General features: G+C 44.8%; 1 protein-coding gene across 2 annotated transcripts in view; it reads left to right on the top strand.

The window, feature by feature from the left end:
- Positions 1-1,949: 1,949 nt before the first annotated feature.
- SMOC2 (SPARC related modular calcium binding 2) overlaps positions 1,950-19,943 on the top strand; it is a 128,816-nt gene continuing 110,822 nt past the window's right edge. Inside the window, exon 1 of one of the 2 annotated variants that reach the window (XM_028723934.2) lies at positions 1,950-2,850. In XM_028723934.2, the coding sequence (XP_028579767.1) occupies positions 2,773-2,850 (78 nt within the window). In that variant the 5' untranslated portion in view covers positions 1,950-2,772. The remainder of the gene's footprint in view (positions 2,851-19,943) is intronic. The other variant, XM_028723935.2, reaches the window with a different exon arrangement.

Below are 19,943 nucleotides of genomic sequence, written 5' to 3'. Positions count from 1 at the left end.
TCTCGTCCTCCGTCACCCCCTTCTCCTTGTGCCCTCCATCTTTCCCAACATCGGGGTCTTCTCCAGGGAGTCTTCTCTTCTCATGAGGTGGCCAAAGTACTGGAGCCTCAGCTTCACGATCTGTCCTTCCAGTGAGCACTCAGGGCTGATTTCCTTAAGAATGGATAGGTTTGATCTTCTTGCAGTCCATGGGACTCTCAAGAGTCTCCTCCAGCACCATAATTCAAAAGCATCAATTCTTCGGCGATCGGCCCTTCATGGATCACTGCCTTGTCATGGGAAGGGGCTTGAACAACTCAGAGAACCTATGAGCTATGTCATGCAGGGCACCCAAGATGGACAGGTCATAATGGAGAGTTTTGACCAAAGGTGATCCACCTGGAGCAGGAACCGGCAAGCCACTCCAGTATCCCTGCCAAGAAAACTCCATGGACAAAGACAATGTTCACATTAGTGGCCTAAAATGTAGCAAGGTCAACAGCTGCTCCTACTATGTTTCAAGCTGTGTTTCCAGTGTGTTGTTCATGCCAGAAAGTGGGCAGGGATGTCTTCACCCAACCTGCAGGACCTTTTTGGTTTCCCTGCTGTTGCAACCCCTGCTCCAAACTCCTATTTATGAAGCTGTAATTTGTGCATGTGCAATGGCTGTTAGGGTATCTTCATTTTACCGCTTCATATTCAGTTTTCTAGTTTGATTGAAGCCGGTTTGACAAAGAAACACACCTGACTGCAATATTTGTCAAGAAACTTCAGGGTCCATATGGGCTTGTGGCCCTGGCTGAATATACAGTATATACATTTGAAGCACACTTCCCCCCTCAAAGAATTCTGGGCACTGTAGTTTCTTATGGATTGCTGGGAATTGTAGCTCTACAGGGGCAAACTATAGTGCCCAGAATTCTTTGAGGAGGGAAATGTGTGTCATATGTGCTTTAACGGTATAATAATTTATATAATGATAATTTATTATTTATACCTCACTCATCTGGCTGGATTTCCCCAGCCACTCTGGGTGGCTCCCAATCAAATATTAAAAACACAATACAGCATTAAACATTAAAAATTTCCCTAAACAGGGCTGCCTTCAGATGTCTTTTAAAAGTAGGATAGTTGCTTATTTCCTTGACATCTGCTGGGAGGGCGTTCCACAGGGCAGGTGCTACTACCAAGAACGCCCTCTGTCTGGTTCCCTGTAACCTCACTTCTCACAGTGAGGGAACTGCCAAAAGGCCCTCAGTGCTGGATCTCAGTGTCTGGGCTGAATGATGGGGGTGGAGACGCTCCTTCAGGTATACAGGACTGAGGCAGTTTATATAGTATGTATATATATGTACACAGCCTAAGTTAGTGTAAATCTAGCTGGGAAAACTAGCAGTGGAAGAGCATTGAATGCAGAATAGGCAGTAACATGAATATAAGGCAGAATCCTGTGTGATGCAAAACAAGGTTTTTGGAATACTAGGATTTACTAGTTGCACTTGATTCAACAAATTAATCCAAAGCTAATTCTCAAGGCAGACTCTTATTTCTCTCGCGCTTCCCGACCCTTGATAAATTCATCTGAGTCTGCTTTGCTTTCAGAAATATTGCAATCCTTCAGTTTTGTGTCAGCAGCGTTGTGCCAAGTGACCGGCCAAGGCTGAAATATTCCAACAATGCCGCGTTTGAAAGAGAGAGCGAAAAGACACTCTTTAGCGTCAAGGCACACGCACGCACCAAATCCTCTTGCTTATCCTTCAAAGCTAGAGTTACCGAGCAACTGCCCCAAAATGTCACCAGAGCTGGAAGGCGAACAACGCCGAGGGAACACACCAACTGCCCGGCGCTCACCTTTTAAACCCTCTTTTGCAACGCAATCTGCAACAACCCCCAGCAGCGGGACTAGAAGCAAACGCACGCTTGCCTCTTTGCGCACGCTGACCTCTTGCAAACGGTTGCAGGCGGCACGCTGGTGACCGCCTCAAATGGTCCAGTTTGCCCCCTTTTTTGGGTCTCTCGCGCTCTCTCACTCTTGCTGATTATTCTGCTTTCCAAAAGAATCTGCTAAGAATCTCAGCGAAGGGGGCGAGCAAAAACTGGTGTCAGGAGGGTTAATCAATCAATCAGCGGAGGATCTGCAGGTCTGGGAGGAGGCATTGGAGGCCGGGCTCGGAGGGAAGCGCAGAGAGGGGTGTGTATATAAGACATTGGGAGGTTCATACTGCACCTTCCCCATCTCTCCGGCCGCCTCCTTCCAAACCATCCCGAATTCCTGCAGAGCCAGAGACAAGGCTGCTGCCTGGTGTAGGACGACAGAAGAGAGGATTAGGGAAGTCCCCCGCTCTTTAATTGCTATTATTTAAAGTCCCCCCTCCCGTGCGCGCTCTCTCTTGCTCGCTCCCCGGGCGAGCATCAGATGACAGCTCCACACCGAGGGAGGGCAAAGCAAGCTGCTTGGCCACCAGCAGACAGTATCTGATTCGGGGATCCGCAGCAGGCAGCTCCTGTACAACGAGAAAGGGATCGTCGCTCCACAGGCGGAGAGCCGGAGTGGAGAGAGCGGCGAGTTCGGGACCTGCAAGCCTGCGGAGGGGATCCCCAACCCAGCAGCCCCAGGGCGCAGCGGAGAGCGGCTTCGTCTCCCGTGCGCGCTCCCCTCTCCAAACCTGAGGAGGGAATTGGCGCCCAAGAAGACCCGCCAGGGGAAATCCTCTGCAGGAAGGAGGGCTTGAGCCCCACTAGGGACCGACAGACGGACCCCGCCACGAAGGCCCGATCCGGCGGCGCCCGAGGATGCTGCTGCTGCCGCTGTGGCTGCTGCTGCCGGAGCTGGCGCTCCTCGCGCCGGCTCAGAAGTTCTCTGCGCTCACGGTAAGGCAGGCGCGGCTCCTTCTTCTTTCCTTCCCCAGCGTCGCCGCGCCGGGGCAGCAAAGCGCCCTCCTGCGTCTCTTCCCCGAGGCCGCTCGTCTGCGTTTGCCATTGTCTTCCCACCCACAAAGGCACTTGCTGAGCGCGCTGTGCCAAGCGCGGAGGGGCAGCCAGGAACGAGGCAAAAGTTGGCTTCGTTGTACTCTAGGGCTAAGAGGTGTCTTGACCTGGCAAAGCAAGTTTCCAGACCTAGGTAGATTCCTACCCACCCGTACTACCCTCACAGACACGTGTGTCACAAACACACAAACACACGCACGCACCTTGATGAAATGTTGACGGGGCGAAATTTCTAAGCCCTCAAGTAAAAGCGAGGAAATGCCACTTTTCCTTTTTTTTAAAAAAGCGAGGCAATCTTCTAGTCCTCAGTATTGCACTAAAAATATGCAGTCAAGGCTCCATCCTCCTTAGCGGCGTTTCTGAAACAGCCAACTGTGTATGTCTTGCTTGAGACTTCCTATAGTTTTAATGCAAAAATCCATGAGAACTTAGTCTGGAGTTGGAGTGTGTGGGTCTCCTATCAGGAAGGATTTATTTTCAAATGTGTGAGTGCATATTTGAAGACCAGGTAAGATGACAGTCTCCACAAAACTGGTACAACTGAGCTCACACAACATTTTGTTTGTTTGTTGATACAATCAAGCAGAAATTGTTGTAGGCATACCTGTGCGTAATGAAATCTTTTATTCACAGTGACAATTCTAGACTGATAGTGAGAAGAGCTCTAAATGGATTGACTAATTCCATTAATGAATTTGGAGTAACGTTTTGTCCTGTGTGTGTACACGCCCTAGGACACACAAAGTAACTGAAGCCAATGCAGGTTACAGCTGTATGCACCAAATACCTGAGTTACCAAATCTTCACTTGATCCAGTTTTGGTCTGCTGAGGGTGCTTGGCCTGAGCAAGTTTGAATGCAAGTTTGGTGGTTTAAGTGGTTTGTGTTTGGCAGCCTACGAATTGCTGGCACTCAGTGGCGGATTAGACTCCTAAATGCTTTCAGGAAAAGGGAGAGTGTGAGCCACTGCGTTAAGAGTTTTGCACATTGATCCTAAATAAGGCTTACTTGAAACAGAAGCCAGTCTGAGAGATTCTGATGCAGTTTACTCCACACTAAGTGAGCTTGGAATTTCAGCCTAACAGCAAATGTGAATGTACAGAACTACTTGGAAGTAAAGTTCACACAAATGAATGGGACTCACTTTCAGTTTGGAGGTCTATCTGAAGTCCTGATTGATTCTACTGGAGGAAGTTCTCTATGCATGTACAGTATAGGAATCCCCAGTTTCTTGCAGCGTGTGTTCCCCTGCCCACGAAAGAGAACAAGTAAACCTGTACACAACACTAAGAGCTTCAGAACAGTTAGATCACTGCCAGTGGGCAATAGCCAATGAAGTCTGGTGACACTTAAACATGTTCCATTCAAATCAATGGAACTTAAGCATTAACGGTGAGCTCAGTTCCTACTGAATTTAATGTGACTAAAGCAATTTATGCCTAACTTTCTCTGGATTGTATCCAGTGTGTTATTTATGGCCCCTTCAGCCTCATTTTCTCTGCTTCATTCCTTTAAATGCCAACTCTCGAGACATTTTACCTAGTTTCATTGAATTCACTGGTCCTGGAATTCAACAAATGGTCTGAAGAGTTGACCAGGACTGCAGGCAGAAACCTTAGTCTGTTGCGACAGCATTCTGGGATCCCAGGGATCTTACTCCCAAGTAGATGCACTTAAGAGAGCATAGACTCACTCCTGATTGCTTCATTTTCTCAAATGACTTTTCAGCGATGTTTTAGGCCCAATTCCTTCTTTAGGTGGGCAGTAGCTGTGCCACCAGGAAACAGAATTTTGTAGGCACCCAGTTGTCCTTTGTTGGCCAACAGTTCCTATAATGAAAGCCTTCCTTGGTTTTGCAATTGGCTTAAACTACTTGGTTAGCTCTTCATACGAACAGCATGAATGTGTTGTAGGGAGGGATGATTGACACACATCCAACTTGCCTCCAGAACTGACTATGCTTTCCTAGTTCAAGTGTTCAGGTTCAGAACAAATTTTAGTCATGATGGTCTATCTCCTCATGTCAATAACCACTAATGCCCAATGCTATACATTTAAAGCACATTTAGTGTACATGGCTTCCCCAAATAATCATGGGGACTGTAGTTTTGTTAAAAGCACTGGGAATTGTAGCTCTGTAAGGATTCTCATGTACTATTAAATATATGGTGTGGCTGGGACCCTTGAGGAGTCCCCCGCCTGTCATGAATTCATACAAAATGCAAGCTGCTCCCCCTCTCCAAGCTTTCCAGCCTCTGCTGCTCTGACCGCTATCACCAGCCCACATTTTCCAAGGAAGAAGCCTTACCTTGGGAAAGAGGGCAATAGGTGATGACATCATTTCCTGTTGGACACCATATTTAACAGGAAATGGTGCATGGAGTGGCCTTTTGAACCCCATTTGACTTTGGAGCCAGCTCAAAATAGGCTGGATGAAACTGAAAAAATAGACCAGTCTATTCAGTCAAGGGAGACAGTTCCTCTTGAGGTTCTCCCCCTTACAAATACTCACCCCATTTCTAAATTTGGCTCCCTGGCATCAGCCTTGTTGCTTGGATAAGGTATATGAACTTGATTAAAATATAATCTCAGTGAAGTCTGATGGAAGCAGCCACAATTTATTTTGGTAGCTTACCTGTTTGCGCATTGTTACTCTTTCATGACCAAAAAGAGAAGACGGAACCAACTTTAGTTGTGCTTCTCTTTCATAAGGAAATTTCATTCTATGGCTACAATGCTCTGCCCATCTATATGAAGATAAATCCCATTGAATTTAGTGGGACTTGCTTCTGAGTGAATGTACATAGGAATGTATGTACTGCTGTACTTGATATTAAGCGTGCTATTTTATCTCTTTTACATCATAGCCTGACTCATGTTTTCCTTTTCCCTCCATGTAAAGAGCCTGTGTTTTTATGGGGTTGAATTAAGCAAATATATCTTGAACAATCTACCTGATCTCATTTACCTCTTAAATCATATTAAAGTGCTGGAAGAATAGCAAAGTGCAGATGGCTCAGGATTGAGGGATGTAGCAATAAGTTTCTCAGAACATGAGTCAGGTCTTCCTTCCTTCAGGAGAAGCTTCCCTGAATCCTTATCCCACTCCAAAGAGTGTGTATATTATAGTGAAATAAAACAAAAACACCACCAGTTTATTTTGTCAAAGAGTGACTAATGTATATGATAATAGGTATCCCTCAGTGCTTTTGTTATATTTCACTTTTATTTTACACATTTATAGCCTTGCCCCATATTACACTCATTCAGACTCCCCCGCAGGAAAACCCAATCTTTACTGCTGAATTGGATTGACTTGTGGCTCAGTCAGTAAAGCATGAGACTCTTAATCGCAGGGTTGTGGGTTTGAGTCCCATGTCGGGCAAAAGATTCCTGCATTGCAGAGGTCCCTTCCAGTTCTATGAAATGTCAATTGGGTGTACCACAGATGGATGTTTGCTCCGATTCAGCACTAAAGAGTGAGTTTTCCTGGGGAAAGCAGCAGGGCAAACAGAATATGGAAAGCTGCTTGGACCCATGCTTTCTAGGCGAGCAGAAGAACAAGCCCAGAAACAGGAATGGGAAACTGAGGCCCTCCAGAGATTGCTGGACTACAACTCCCATCATCCCCGAGCATTTGCCATGCTGGCTGGGACTGATAGGACTTGTAGTCCAATAACATCTGGAGTGTCATAGCAGCTTCCCCACACCTGCAGCAGAGGAGAACTGTACTTGCTCCCCAGCAGATTCTTGTCTACCTCGTCAAGCAATTCCCAGCCGCTGGAGAAACACAGAAGGGCAGCTGCCCAGAAGTAAAAACAGGGAGGTCATTTGGTCAGTAATGCATGTTGTACACCTGGATAAAGGGATCTGCTGGGGGCAATATAGTGTGTGTTTACTGGGTTTTGTTTTAATTCATGTGGTTTTGTTGTGAATTGCCTAACGCTTGCAGAACAGCAGGATATAAATGTCTTAAGTAAATACACAAATAAATAAGATCAAGCAGTGACCCTTGTTTACATTTCACAGGCCAGAGATCCACACATTGGGTTCTGTGTATGAAGGGCAGCTGAGCCCATTCATTAGGAAAACCAAATAAGCCATAACCACTTTCCTAGCCAAATCTTGCAATGGAAAAGTTCAGCACAGTCTTCTCGGTGACTTTGAATGATTTGAAAATGATAATTGAAGACTCAAACATTTTCCTTGCAGCTAGGTTTAAGCAAAAGCTAAAACTCTCATGAGGCCCCTTAGTGCTGGTTTGTTTGAAGTATTTGAGGTGGAGGGTTGTGCTCTTAGGTCGAGCTTTATGACACACATGCAGCTTATGGAAGCAGTAAAGTGGGACATATTTATCTTAGCCGTTCAGCAAATGAACATTTCTACGGCATAGTAAATGTTCCCTCTGCGATAAGTTTGGTGGGGGTGAAAGTGAGACTGGCTGGGTCACTCATACCTGACATTCTTCAGAAGGGGTCCTGTCCCCCCTGTGCCGTTTCCTGGAAATAATTTGCTGATTAAAAGCTACTAATTGAAAACTTTAAAAGAAACCATTCACTTCCAAGAACTTTTATAGTGTGTGACTTCTGCAAGTGCAGATCACATTAAGTCAAGTGCATTTTATCCCTAGCAAGCTGTAACACCACCTTTAAAGCTCAGCTTTAAAGCAGAGGTGCTAATAATAATAATAATAATAATAATAATAATAACAGCAGCAGCAGCAACAACAACAACAACAATAATGTTTCAAGCACAAGCTTAATTCTCTCCCTGAATTATCTGCTTGCTCTTGCAGTCGTACCACAGTCATTTTTCACTACTATATTACTTTAGTAGTTTCTTTTAACTTTCTGTGTGTGTGTGTGGGCACACACACACACACGTTGTCATTAATCAATATTTAGCTGTTTTATGCTAGCCATATAATCTTACAGCTCCTAACACCTTTTTTTCCAAATGGTCTGGAGCATTTTACAGCTAGGTATATTTAACAAACTTTGAATCCAGCCTCTTCTGGCATGGGGGATAGCAGCAAACATGATGTTTGGTAGTAACTGTGGGGCAGGGAAGACACCTTGGCCAAGGGTTGAGAACAAAACTGCATTTTGCAAAAGAGAACAATAAAGGGATACATAGTGACCTTGCACTCCAGGCCTGATGTGATACAAAATCAAGTAAAAAAAAAAAAAAGGTGGTGAATGAAGCATGTTGCACAATAGAAGTTCAGCATACATCAATTGCTATAAATAAGATTGTTTACTAATCAGTTGCAGAACACGCAGTTGGAAAAAGCACTAGCTGGAAGAAATGCTCAGCTTTGTGGGTTTGAGCTTGAAGGTTCAGGGTCAAAACTTTTTTGGATGGGTTTGATAGCCAAGAAAAAATGTGTCATCACTAGGACTTGACCTTAAGGGATGAGGGAGCGGGCAGTGCTGTGGTCTAAACCACCGAGCTTCTTGGGCTTGCTAATCGGAAGGTCCGCGGTTCGAATCCACATGACATTGTGAGCTCCCATTGCTCTATCCCAGCTTCTGCCAACCTAGCAGTTTGAAAGCATACTGCTGCAAGTAGATAAATAGCTACCGCTATGGTGGGAAGGTAAATGGTGTTTCTGTGCTCTATGGATTCTGACATGGTCCTCCGTGCGCCAGCAGTGGTTTAGTCATGCTGGCCACATGACTCGGAAAGCTGTCTGTGGACAAATGGCCTGAAAGCAAGATGAGCACTGCACTCCATAGTTGCCTTTGACTGTCCAGGGGTCCTTTACCTTTACCTTGTTTGTGACCTCTTGTTGCCTCTTTGAAATGCAGCTTGAAGTTATGAACCACACTGGTACAGAGCCATTGAGGTGTGCGGTAGGAGGGTGGGCGCTCTCTGCCTTGGTACCCGAGCTCCAGTGTTCTAGCAGGTGCAGAGGCAAGCCAACCCATCACTGCTGCTCCCTTCCTGCTCAGAGGGGCAATGAAGGCATGTGGCCTTTCCTGCCTGATGGGTGCTTGGAGTTCTAAATGCCAGGAGACCCAGAGACAATCTTCTCTCCAGGTTTTAGATTGGGGAAGGTGCAAGGATCATTCTGGTGTGGAGCCTTGGGTGTGTGCAGTGGGTGCCAAAACTATGATGCAGAATGGAAGGCGAGAGGCAAGGGGTGCTGAACTTTGGCATTGCACGGGGCACCGCTGAGATTTGAGACCCCAGCGCCCACCACTGCCTCTCCCATCTGTGGCTCCAGCAGCCACAGAAGGGAATCCTCAATCTTGTCTCACTCACCAGAGCTCGGTTAACTTCTCATGATGGTGAAGGCGGTAGAGTGATGATGGAATTCTTCTAAAGTTAAATGTAGAAGACACTTCTCATGCTCCGCTACAGTGCACACGCCACATATGAACCAGACATATTATGGTATCCTCATGTACACGCTTTGCATGTTCCCCGTTATGTGCTGGGTTTGTTTCATTTCATCACACAGGTATAGTGTGATGGAGGTAGGGCCTTTTCTGGTTCTTCTTGAAGCATGTATGCTAGGTGCACACATGATGAAAATGATATTTGCCTTACATTTTATGGGACACTCTGAATATTCATTGTGCACCTATAGTGTACCTAGATGCTTTCTGGGGCTGATGAGAGTTGTAGTCTAAAACATCTGGAGGACGCCAGGTTGGGAAGCCTGGTGTAGATGGTAATATGTGTTGCTATGTATACTACTGGTTGGGAAAGGGGACCACATCAGACACTTCCTGTCTAAATGTACATGTGGGTGTGCAGTCTCCAGTCATCCGACAATGGAATTCTTACATAGGAGCTGCTTTTATAGACATCACTGCTTAGCTGGAGTGGATATTCCTTTGTACAGCATGAAGCTACACTTAGCATTTTGAAATTGTGTGTGTGTATGTTTTTTAAAAAGCAACCATTTAAGAGCAGAAGAATACTTTATTTGGGGAAAGCTCAACATTTTCTCGCTGAAGCATAGATCTTAGTGCTTGGATTTTTGGTGCCATGAAACAGCTTTATTTCCCAAATTTATTTAAACACATTCCTTTTGAACGCTAGAAAATGACGTATGATGACAAGCAGGACTCATATTGATGATTATGACCCCCTTCTCCCTAATAATTAATTTTCTGCGAGATTAGAGGGTGTAGGAGAAGGATGGATATCCCCTCTCTACTAATCCTTCCTCTGACTTCCCAGTGCTTTATGCAGGAAATAAGATGGATCAAAACAACTTACCCCCTGCTTTGCTGTTAATGGATACTGCAGGTAGGCGGAAAGGGAGAAAGAAGTTCAGTAGGAGCTGGCGAGGCTGAGCTTCTCTCCCATTTTCAAAATGTGGCACATTGCTTTGCTTACCAAGGGGGGGTGGGCAAGGGCAAAGAAGAAGAAGAAGAAGAAGAAGAAGAAGAAGAAGAAGAAGAAGAAGAAGAGTGGTAGTTTGGATTTGATATCCCACTTTATCATTACTCTAAGGAGTCTCAAAGCGGCTAACATTCTCCTTTCCCTTCCTCCCCCACAACAAACACTCTGTGAGGTGAGTGGGGCTGAGAGACTTCAAAGAAGTGTGACTAGCCCAAGGTCACCCAGCAGCTGCATGTGGAGGAGCGGAGACGCGAACCCGGTTACCCAGATTACGAGACTATCGCTCTTAACCACTACACCACACTGGTGTAGAACGAGCTCAGCATGGGGTGGGCACGGTTAAAAACACAGTGATGGGAGGGTCAGATTAGCTCACCACCAGCCAGTACTGCGTCAGTCCATCATATTCAGAGTGGCACGACATTTCATTTGAGTTATATTTAGCAGTCTTTTGTTGGCATTCCAAAGTCTTGTTGGAAAACACGCAGGTTCCTATGGGAGATTGGTTCCGGCCCATCCAGTAAGGGCATCTCCTATGACTGGCCTGAAACCTTTCCCTAGTTTATGCACACACCTAATCTTCTAATGGAAATCATTTTGATGGCTCTGATAGAATTGGAAATGTAGAAGTGGCTGTAGACTGTTCTTCTTGAACCTTTGTTGAATGAGCTTTAAGCACTGATTTTACAGCTTTTTAAAAATGAAGTAAGATCGATCACTTCCAATTGATCCAATTCCAAAGCTTTCTTTGAGCATGTATGGCAAATCAGGGGCGACCCAAGGCCCATTCTAGGAATCCTGCTCTATGGATATGACTGTGTTGTACTTCTTTAGGTACAGTCAGAAAACAGTGTGTGGCCTGTTAGGACTCAATATCGAGTTCAGCACAGAACAATGGTTCTCAAGCTGAAGCCACAGAACATGCCTCTTGAATGCAGATGCGGTTTCTCTCCACCTTTCCCCTTTTTCTAGAAAAGGCAAATACTGCTCCACTGACTTGTGTGAAGAAGGTGGAGGAACCTGCAGTTATGGAAAGCAATGTGTAGGGTCTGCTGTTGCCAGGGATAAAGATAAAGGGCAGTTATCGATAGGGATGGATGAATCTGTCAGTTTCCCTCAATTTCTCATTTTTCCAGTCTTCAGTTCTCCACATGAATTTATGATCTTTTCCCCATGATAAGACCTTATGAAAATTCATCGGCATTTCAGCACAAATTTCTCCTGACAATACACATTTTTGTATGCAATTTTTGCTAGTGTACACACTTTTGCAAAGCAATTTGCCCTTCTGTAAAGCATTTTTGCATTTCACTGCTACATGCATTTTTATGCATATTACTTGGCCGGACAACAGCAGTGTAAAATTTGGAGAAGCATGCATTTGGAAGGATTGCCATGGTTCAGTTCATGTCCTGTTTTGGAAACTGCAGGGGTTAAACCACAGAGCCTAGGACTTGCTGATCAGAAGGTCGGCGGTTCAAATCCCCATGATGGGGTGAGCTCCCGTTGCTCGGTCCCTGGTCCTGCCAACCTAGCAGTTCGAAAGCACGTCAAAGTGCAAGTAGATAAATAGGTACCACTCCGGCGGGAAGGTAAACAGCATTTCCGTGCACTGCTCTGGTTCTCCAGAAGCGGCTTAGTCATGCTGGCCACATGACCTGGAAGCTGTACGCCGGCTCCCTCGGCCAATAAAGCGAGATGAGCGCTGCAACCCCAGAGTCGGTCACGACTGGACCTAATGGTCAGGGGTCCCTTTACCTTTACATTTAAATGTGAACTAGATTGAATATCTCCCCCATCCCTGAATGAAACTATGTTTCTGGTTCTCTACCACTGTCTTCTTTTTACTCTAGCTGCATCTTCCCTCTGCAGCCCACAGCCTCAGTGAAAACACCCTGGTGGAAAAATCACACTATTGAACAGCTTCATGTTTTTACCCAGTCTTGCTTTCTTAACTTAAAGAGTACTTTTCTAACTTTATCTTGGCATAGTATTTCACTGCAGAATGAGCAACCTATCTGAGAGAGGGAAAGAGGGAGAAGGGCGAGATCTAAAACTAAAGCGAATTCCCAGAAGACTGCTGGGCCACAGGAAAGCTTGGGAAGAAACTTTGGCAGCAGAATTTGTATTTGGAGGGGAAATGAAGCTGGACCTATCACAGACTTACTTTATCTCAAAAGTCTGTCCAGATAAGGAGCCTCTAGATTTGAAGATACCCTAGCTGTTTAACTTCCAATTGGTTTTTCTTCCTCTTCTCCATGTCAAAACATTTGCGCATGCACACACACACACACTCACCACAAGATCTTAACTTCAGAAAGAAATTTGCCAAGGTCTCTTACAAGTCCATTCACAGCCCTGGAAGCAACCTCATAGTATGAGATATAATATTCTATAACTCTTGGCATAAATGGTTGGAATATTTTCATGCTGTATTACTTTGTTATGGCATAGGATACTTTTTTAGCATTACAAATCTGCTGTGTATAATTCTTTGTAAATGTAGGGACGGCGTTCAACTGGCCTCCTTCCAGTCAAGGCAATGACATATTCACTAGAGATAAAGATAGAGCTGGCAATAGAAGCTAGGGGTACACTGTTAGCAGCAGGGGTTGCTGTCAAGCCCTAGCAGGACCTGGAGGGGCCGTAGCAAATGTTCACATTTTATATATAATGTGGCCATTGCAATTTGAAAATTAGGCACATGCACGTAATGAACACCAGACTAAAAAATTCAAATCAAGAGTCATCTTTCAAGGCTTGGATCCTGATTAGTTTTGTGAGATCTCAGCTACTTCACGGTGACCCATGAGCAGTTGTGAACCACTCATCTTCTAAACAGGCAGGATGCTTAATCCTGCTGACTCAGCATTCTTTAAAAGCATGAATTGGCTTCTCAGACTCATGCGATTAGCTCAAGAATGACAAGATGGGGAAAGCAAGACGTTTTGAGTTATTTTTCTTCGCTTTCTGAAACATAGGAGTATAAGAGGCTGCTTCATAACAAATCAGGCTGTTACTCTGTCTCGCTCAGTATTGCCTATACCAGTGTTTTTCAAACTTGGGTCACTGGCTGTTGTTGGACTACAACTTCCATCATCCCTGACCACAGCAGGCGATCCAAGTTTGAGGAATGCTAGCCTGTGCTGGCTGGCTGCAGCTCTCTGGGGTTTCTACTGTTGAGCTGTGGCCCTTCTCCTGGCAAGTCCTCTTGAGTTCATTGTGGCCTACTGTTAGGTACGTAGGTATAGGATTGCAGCCTAAGCTGTTGAGTCTGTTACATTGGGTTGCTACTGCTCAGTTCTGGACACATCACAGTGTAGAGCGTAGGAAGCTGTGTTATATTGACTCAATGCTTTGGTCCATGTAGCTCAGTATAGACTCCACCGAGAGAAGGGGTTTCAAATCACAGATCTTTCCCAAGATCATGGGCTGAACTTGGGACCTTTTGCTTGCAAAGAACATGCTCTGTCCTGGAGCTGTGGCTCTTCCTTCGTGAACAGGTAACACATTTTGTTTTTAAATGGCCACCATATCTGAAACAAAATGAAGCTTGGGAATGTCTGTGGAAGCCCATGGTCTTCACCATTTTGTTTACTTTTGTGTGATGGCTTAAACCAACAACAGCATACATGTGCAGTATTGTGAAGAGAAGGTGGTGGCAGCAGCGGGAGAAGTAAAGAAGGATCAAGGACAAAAAACAGGCCAAGTAGCTGTTCAGAGATGTTTAGGACAGGAATGATGAACCCGTGGTCCTCCAGATGTTGCTGGACTCCAACTCCCATGAAGCCCAGCCAGCATGGCCAATGATCAAGGATGATGAGAGCTGTAGTCAAATGACATCTAGGGGACCACATGCTCCACATCCCTGGTTTATAGGGGGCTTGATGTGGTCTGTTGAGAAACAGATGTTGGCTGTTTTTCTGTCAGAGACAACTCATAAACAGCACAAGTAAATCCCTAAATATTATAAATAAGCACAAATAAATATTACAAATACGCAGGATCATCTGTTCCTCAACTTTATGTGCAACCGCAGAGACCTGGAACGTTTTAAGAAGTGAAAGCTGAGGGCTGTTGTTCACATTGCAAGGCGAGAGATACGGGTGCATTCTTGGGAGCTGGGGGTGGGAAGCAAGATGCGCATAACAACATTTGTATCAGTTTTAGAGAGACAGCACACATAGGGCAAGACCAAACTCTTGTCCTTGTTTCAAAGGCAGCCCTGAGTCCTCTAACTACAACATTACATTTTCACATCTCTTCAAACATGCTTGCAATGCCCTTTCGCCTGCCAAGAATTCTGCCTTTGTCTTTCAAATGGGAGATTAGAACCAGCTTGAGAATGTAAGGCAGCGCTTTCCAAACACTTCAACTTAGGGTCCTCTTCTAAGCTTACTTTACCTTGCCCCCCCCCCCACCTCAATATATTAGTTAGCCAATTCTTCAGAGGAGGATGCACAGATTTTCACATGTATTGCGGCTTCTGCAGCCAGCTTCCGTAGGTAAATATTTGTAGTTCATGGCATGAATTTGGAAAAGGGCCCTAGCACATATTTTGCTCAGAGAAGTCCCTGGGTTCAATCCCTACCATCTCTAGTCAGGGCTGGTAAAAACCTTGTCGGAAACTGCAGAGAGCTGCTGCCAAACAGTGGAAAGAATACTGAGGTAGAAGAGCCAACCATTTGACTTGGTATAACCAATGGCCTATTTTTACTACTACTGCTACAACTGCTGCTGCTACTACTATCAGGGCTTTTTTTTCAGCTGGAACTCAGCAGACTTCCAGAACCTCTCTGGTGAGTGTCATTGCCATTATAAGAGAATGAGGGAAGCATTTATGGTGAATTCTGGCACCTTTTTCTAGAAAAAAATGCGTGTTTTGGGGTGCCATGCAAGATCGTGGCCCCCAAAGTGCTATTTTCAGGGCAAGATCTTGTCGCAAAATCATGGCACCCAAAATGGCCACCATGCTCTTGCATGAGAAAATGGCATGCTCCCCTTTTTTCTGGGACACTTGTGGGGTATGGGCCATCTTCTCCATTAGGTAGAGTGAGATGTTGGTTGTTGCAAGTGGAAGACCTGAAGCTTTCCTGAAGGGGGGCAAATGGTCCCTCACGGAATTTCTTTGTTTTTAAACTTTATTTTTAAACTGCCTTGGGTGCTTAAATGTCCTCTTCCACCCTGCCTGCCTCCTTATTCTGCTCGCACTGTGTAAGAAGGCTGAGCAATTTGCACTTGGCACTGGAGATTTTTCAACCACAAAAAGAAGTAAAAAAATCAGATGCTGTTTATATGACTTTGCTTTTTGTTCTGGTTTCCTCTAAGATGATGGACTGGCGACCCTAGCAAAAAGGGGAAAGTTCTCTTTCACAGCTGAAGAAATTAAAAGAGCACCTCTTTCTCCGTTAGGCATTTCTGCTGCTAGCTACTGAACATTTTGGGGAGCCTTACTGTGTCTGTGTGTTCATTCCCACCCTTAGCACATAACTTTTGTGTCCCTTTTAATACCTTGGATGGGTTCCACAACACACAACAGTTAAGATGGACCACTGAGGTAGCTGAACAGAGGGAAACAAAGCACAATCAAAGCCTTGCAACTTGAGGGACACTTTTGGATGGCGCCTACAAACCCAAACATTCGGAAAAGCTCACTTTAATTGTGATTCAAACCAAGGTCATAAATAAAGCTCTAAGTGGCTCCAGATCCTTGAATCAACAGGATTGTTAGAACAAATGGGCATTGGTGTGACCAAGGGCACTTGGGCCTTGAAAATGAAACATTCACAACGAGGCTTTTTGGTGTTGAACTTCCAAGAAACTTTTCATGGGGGGGGGGAGCATTGTGGTTTGCTATTAAGGAATCCAGTTTACTTTTCCACTACGGTGGTACCTCGGGTTAAGTACTTAATTCGTTCCGGAGGTCTGTTCTTAACCTGAAACTGTTCTTAACCTGAAGCACCACTTTAGCTAATGGGGCCTCCCGCTGCTGCCGTGCCGCCAGAGCCCAATTTCTGTTCTTATCCTGAAGCAAAGTTCTTAACCGGAAGCACTATTTCTGGGTTAGCGGAGTGTGTAACCTGAAGTGTATGTAACCCGAGGTACCACTGTACAGCTAAACAGTCACCTGCACTAATATGAGAAGGACAATCTTGATGTGAAATGGAGAATTTTGAAACTCAAACTGAATTTTGAAAAATCTCCAGTGCCAAGAACAAATTGCTCTCTAAATGCTTTGACTATGTTTTAGGCCACAGCTTACATTTAAAGCTGTATCATACCACTTTAACATTCATGGCTTCCCCCAAAGAATCCTTGAAACTGTAGTTTAAGGGTACTGAACATTGCTATGAGACCTCTATTGCCTTCACAAGGCTACAATTCCCACAGCGGTTTAATGGCCAACCCCTCTGTCCAAGGGACTCTGAGGAAAAATAGGAACTGAACCCTGAAAAAACAGAAGTATTATGTTGTTCCAGGTTCTCGAATCCAGGAGGTGGGAAGATGGCCTGTTCCGGATGAGGTTGTATTCCTCTTGAATGAGCAAGTTGGAATTTCTCCTGGACCCAACATTGTCACTTGAGGCCCAGGTGGCATCAGTGGCTAGGAGTGCCCATTTCCGCCTTCATTTGGTTTGCCAGCTCTGGCCCCTTTGGTTTGCCAAGCTCTGGTAATTTCCAGATTGGGTTATTGCAGTGTGCTCTATGTAGGGCTACAACTAATTTCTTGGTAGTTATACCACCATCAGAAGTTCAGGGTGGTGGTAGTCCAAGATAGGACATTCTCTGTGGCCGCCCCTAAGTTGTGGAATTCCCTTAGCTCAGAGGTATGTCTGGTACCTTCATCATACAGCTTCTGGTGAATGCAGAAGACCTACCTCTTTACCTCAGCCTTTGACACATGTGTTTTCAGGACCCGCTCTACTCCTGTTATTTGTTTTAACTGTTTTAATGCTGAATTTCTAATGGCTGTAATCAACACTGGGACGTGCTGGAAAATGGCAGGTGGTGGTGTTGATGATCATGATAAATATGATTTTGAGCTCCATTTTGGTTATTCTTCCACATTGCAGTTGCCCTTGGTCATTAGAAAACCTCCTTCGCCACATGTAGATTCTCAGCTACTACCTCCATAAACTGCTTATATTTTACTAGCTATATTCTAATACCACACAATTTCTGAAATTACTGGTTGAGGGGCATCCTTTCATAGCCAGCTAACCAGCTAGCCTGCTTTCCTGGGCCCAAACTCCATTTCACCTAACCAATTTCCAGTGGATTTACATGAGCTGAGCTCATTTTGTAAACAATTAAAAAAAATAAATCTGAACTCAAACCATATTTTGAAGGCTTTTCGGGATACGTTCTCTCAACATCTGTACGCAGGCTGAAACATTTACAAGACTGTCTCAACACGGTCAGTTCTGCACAAGTTGACTTCATCCATGAAATGAGATCATGTGAACGAGCACAGTCACTTTACAACGGTTCTGCTGGCATATCGGTCAAAGCGTGAGCGACAGTACGAGGGCATGGGTTGGCAATGGATAGCTTTTGTTGAGTAAATTTGCCTCATGTTGATATCTGAGATTATATCCACTGTTATTCAGCAGTGGCAAAGTATGATGTTATGTCCTGTTTGGCTAGAACTTGGCTCAGGGGGACAGGTTCAATTTGAAGGTTAGATATTTACTTAAACTTTATCTTAATCGCATTGGTTTGGAAATATTGATGGAAATCTCCCTAGGATCTGGCTGCATCATGAATGTCCTCATATTCCCAGTGGTTGGGCCGGAAAAGAACTACCGCAGAAGCAACCATTTTTAGTCTCTTGGTTTTTCTTGCTTCCAGTTCTATCTGAGGACAGGAAGAGCAGAAGTGCTTGGAAAACTTGAAACCTACAAGACCATTCAGCCAACAAGCCTAGCTAAGATGAATGGGTCCTTATCTCAACTTGTTCGCACATTCTTAATCATTAGCCTTGCCTTGCAGTCTTCTCTCTCTCTCTCTCTCTCCCTACCTGAGGCAGTAAAAGCCACCTTCTAAGCAGATGACAGTGATTAACTTTTAAGGAGAAGCTTTCAGAAGAACAAAGTGGGCTCGTGGGATGCTGACACAACCTGCACTAATTTAGGAATGGAGACTTTATTGAGGATGCAGCAGAAAGCGGAGAGGTGCTTTGTGTGGATTATGCAGAGCAGTAAATACTTCTGGCTGGGACTTCTTGGTGGGATCTGGACAAAGTACCTAGTTTCAACAAAGCTAAGATAAGCTTTACCGAGTGCCAGAGCATTTCCTGTGTTGACTTTTCTGTGCACCTCAAACCTGAAAGTGAAATGAAGATCTCCCCTGAATCAAATGATTTTGCTGACCTCTGCATCTTAAGCTTTAAAAGCCTAGAATGCTTTTCAGAGAAAACAGAGCAGGATTTTACCATTCTATCCTAAAGCAGACAACATCCTTACAATATTAAAAGGCTATTGAGGAATAGTCCTCATGGGAGTTTTAATGTCGCAGCATAGACTTCAGCATGTCTGCTAAAAATAAAAAGGCCATTTGAGGACTGTAGGTTATCAGCAATGAAGTCTGTAGTTTAATCTGTGCAATGGTGTCTGGAGTGGCTTATTATCCACATATTACTATTAGCACACTGCACCAGAATGCTGGATTATCCCTGGATCAAGGCCTGAGTGTGTCCTTTCTTGCTTCAGGGTTGTTGCTTATATATAATCATAAAAGTTATCTTTGAACCCTATGCAATGCCAGGTTGAATGCATAAAATAAGGACTTGAATGTGTCCAACAACAAATGTGTTGTTGTTAATGGTTGAAGGACTATTTCTTTACATGTGATCTGCATTATTTTTCATTGCCTCTCCTACATTTTGTGATGGGACTGATCTTGGGGTTTGAACGTCCGAGGTCCATCTTCACTCAGTATTTCTAAGCAGTGTTTCACAGCACCATTTAGTAAGGACAGTAAAATGTTGTTGCTTCAACTTCTGAAAGGGTGTGAATTGTGACTGACGTCTGCGATATTGCCTAAATCAGCCACTGGAGGGAGCCCGAGAACAACATGATTTTCTACTCACAGGTGGGGTCTGCAAGCATCTGCATCCCATTCTCAGTCACCCACCACCAAACCTGGCAAGCACTAGACTTTGAACTAAAGCTCAGTGACCTAAGAATATGAAATACAAAATGGAATTCTTCACCGCCAGAACTGCAGAACAGTTGGCACCAGCATAATTTTGCTGAAGACTTTGGAAAACACCCAGCTGTGCAGAAGCGCAGTAAAATACCTGAAAGATCCACAGAGGTGCAGCATCGCAGATCAAACATCTCTAATGCGGTAGACATCATAGGGGAATCTTCTGTGTCCATTGGATGCACCTAACTCCCGTGTGGTTTTCTCAGACATCCTAGGCTACTCTCATATGCCCACATTAAACTAGGCTCACACTAGAAACACCCATGTCACCCTATAAGGAAGGAGAGCGGTGCAGTGGCAGAGTCAGGTGATACAAAACAAGCCAAAAACTAAGGCTTGGAATTTGCCTAGGCTGGGAAAAGCAGCAGAGAAGTAAAGTAAGACCAGGAACAGCTAAAGCCCAAGAGGC

This window comes from Podarcis muralis, chromosome 3, assembly GCF_964188315.1.
Source record: "Podarcis muralis chromosome 3, rPodMur119.hap1.1, whole genome shotgun sequence".
Classification (NCBI taxonomy): Eukaryota; Metazoa; Chordata; class Lepidosauria; order Squamata; family Lacertidae; genus Podarcis; species Podarcis muralis.
This window is presented reverse-complemented; position numbering and strand designations above follow the sequence as displayed.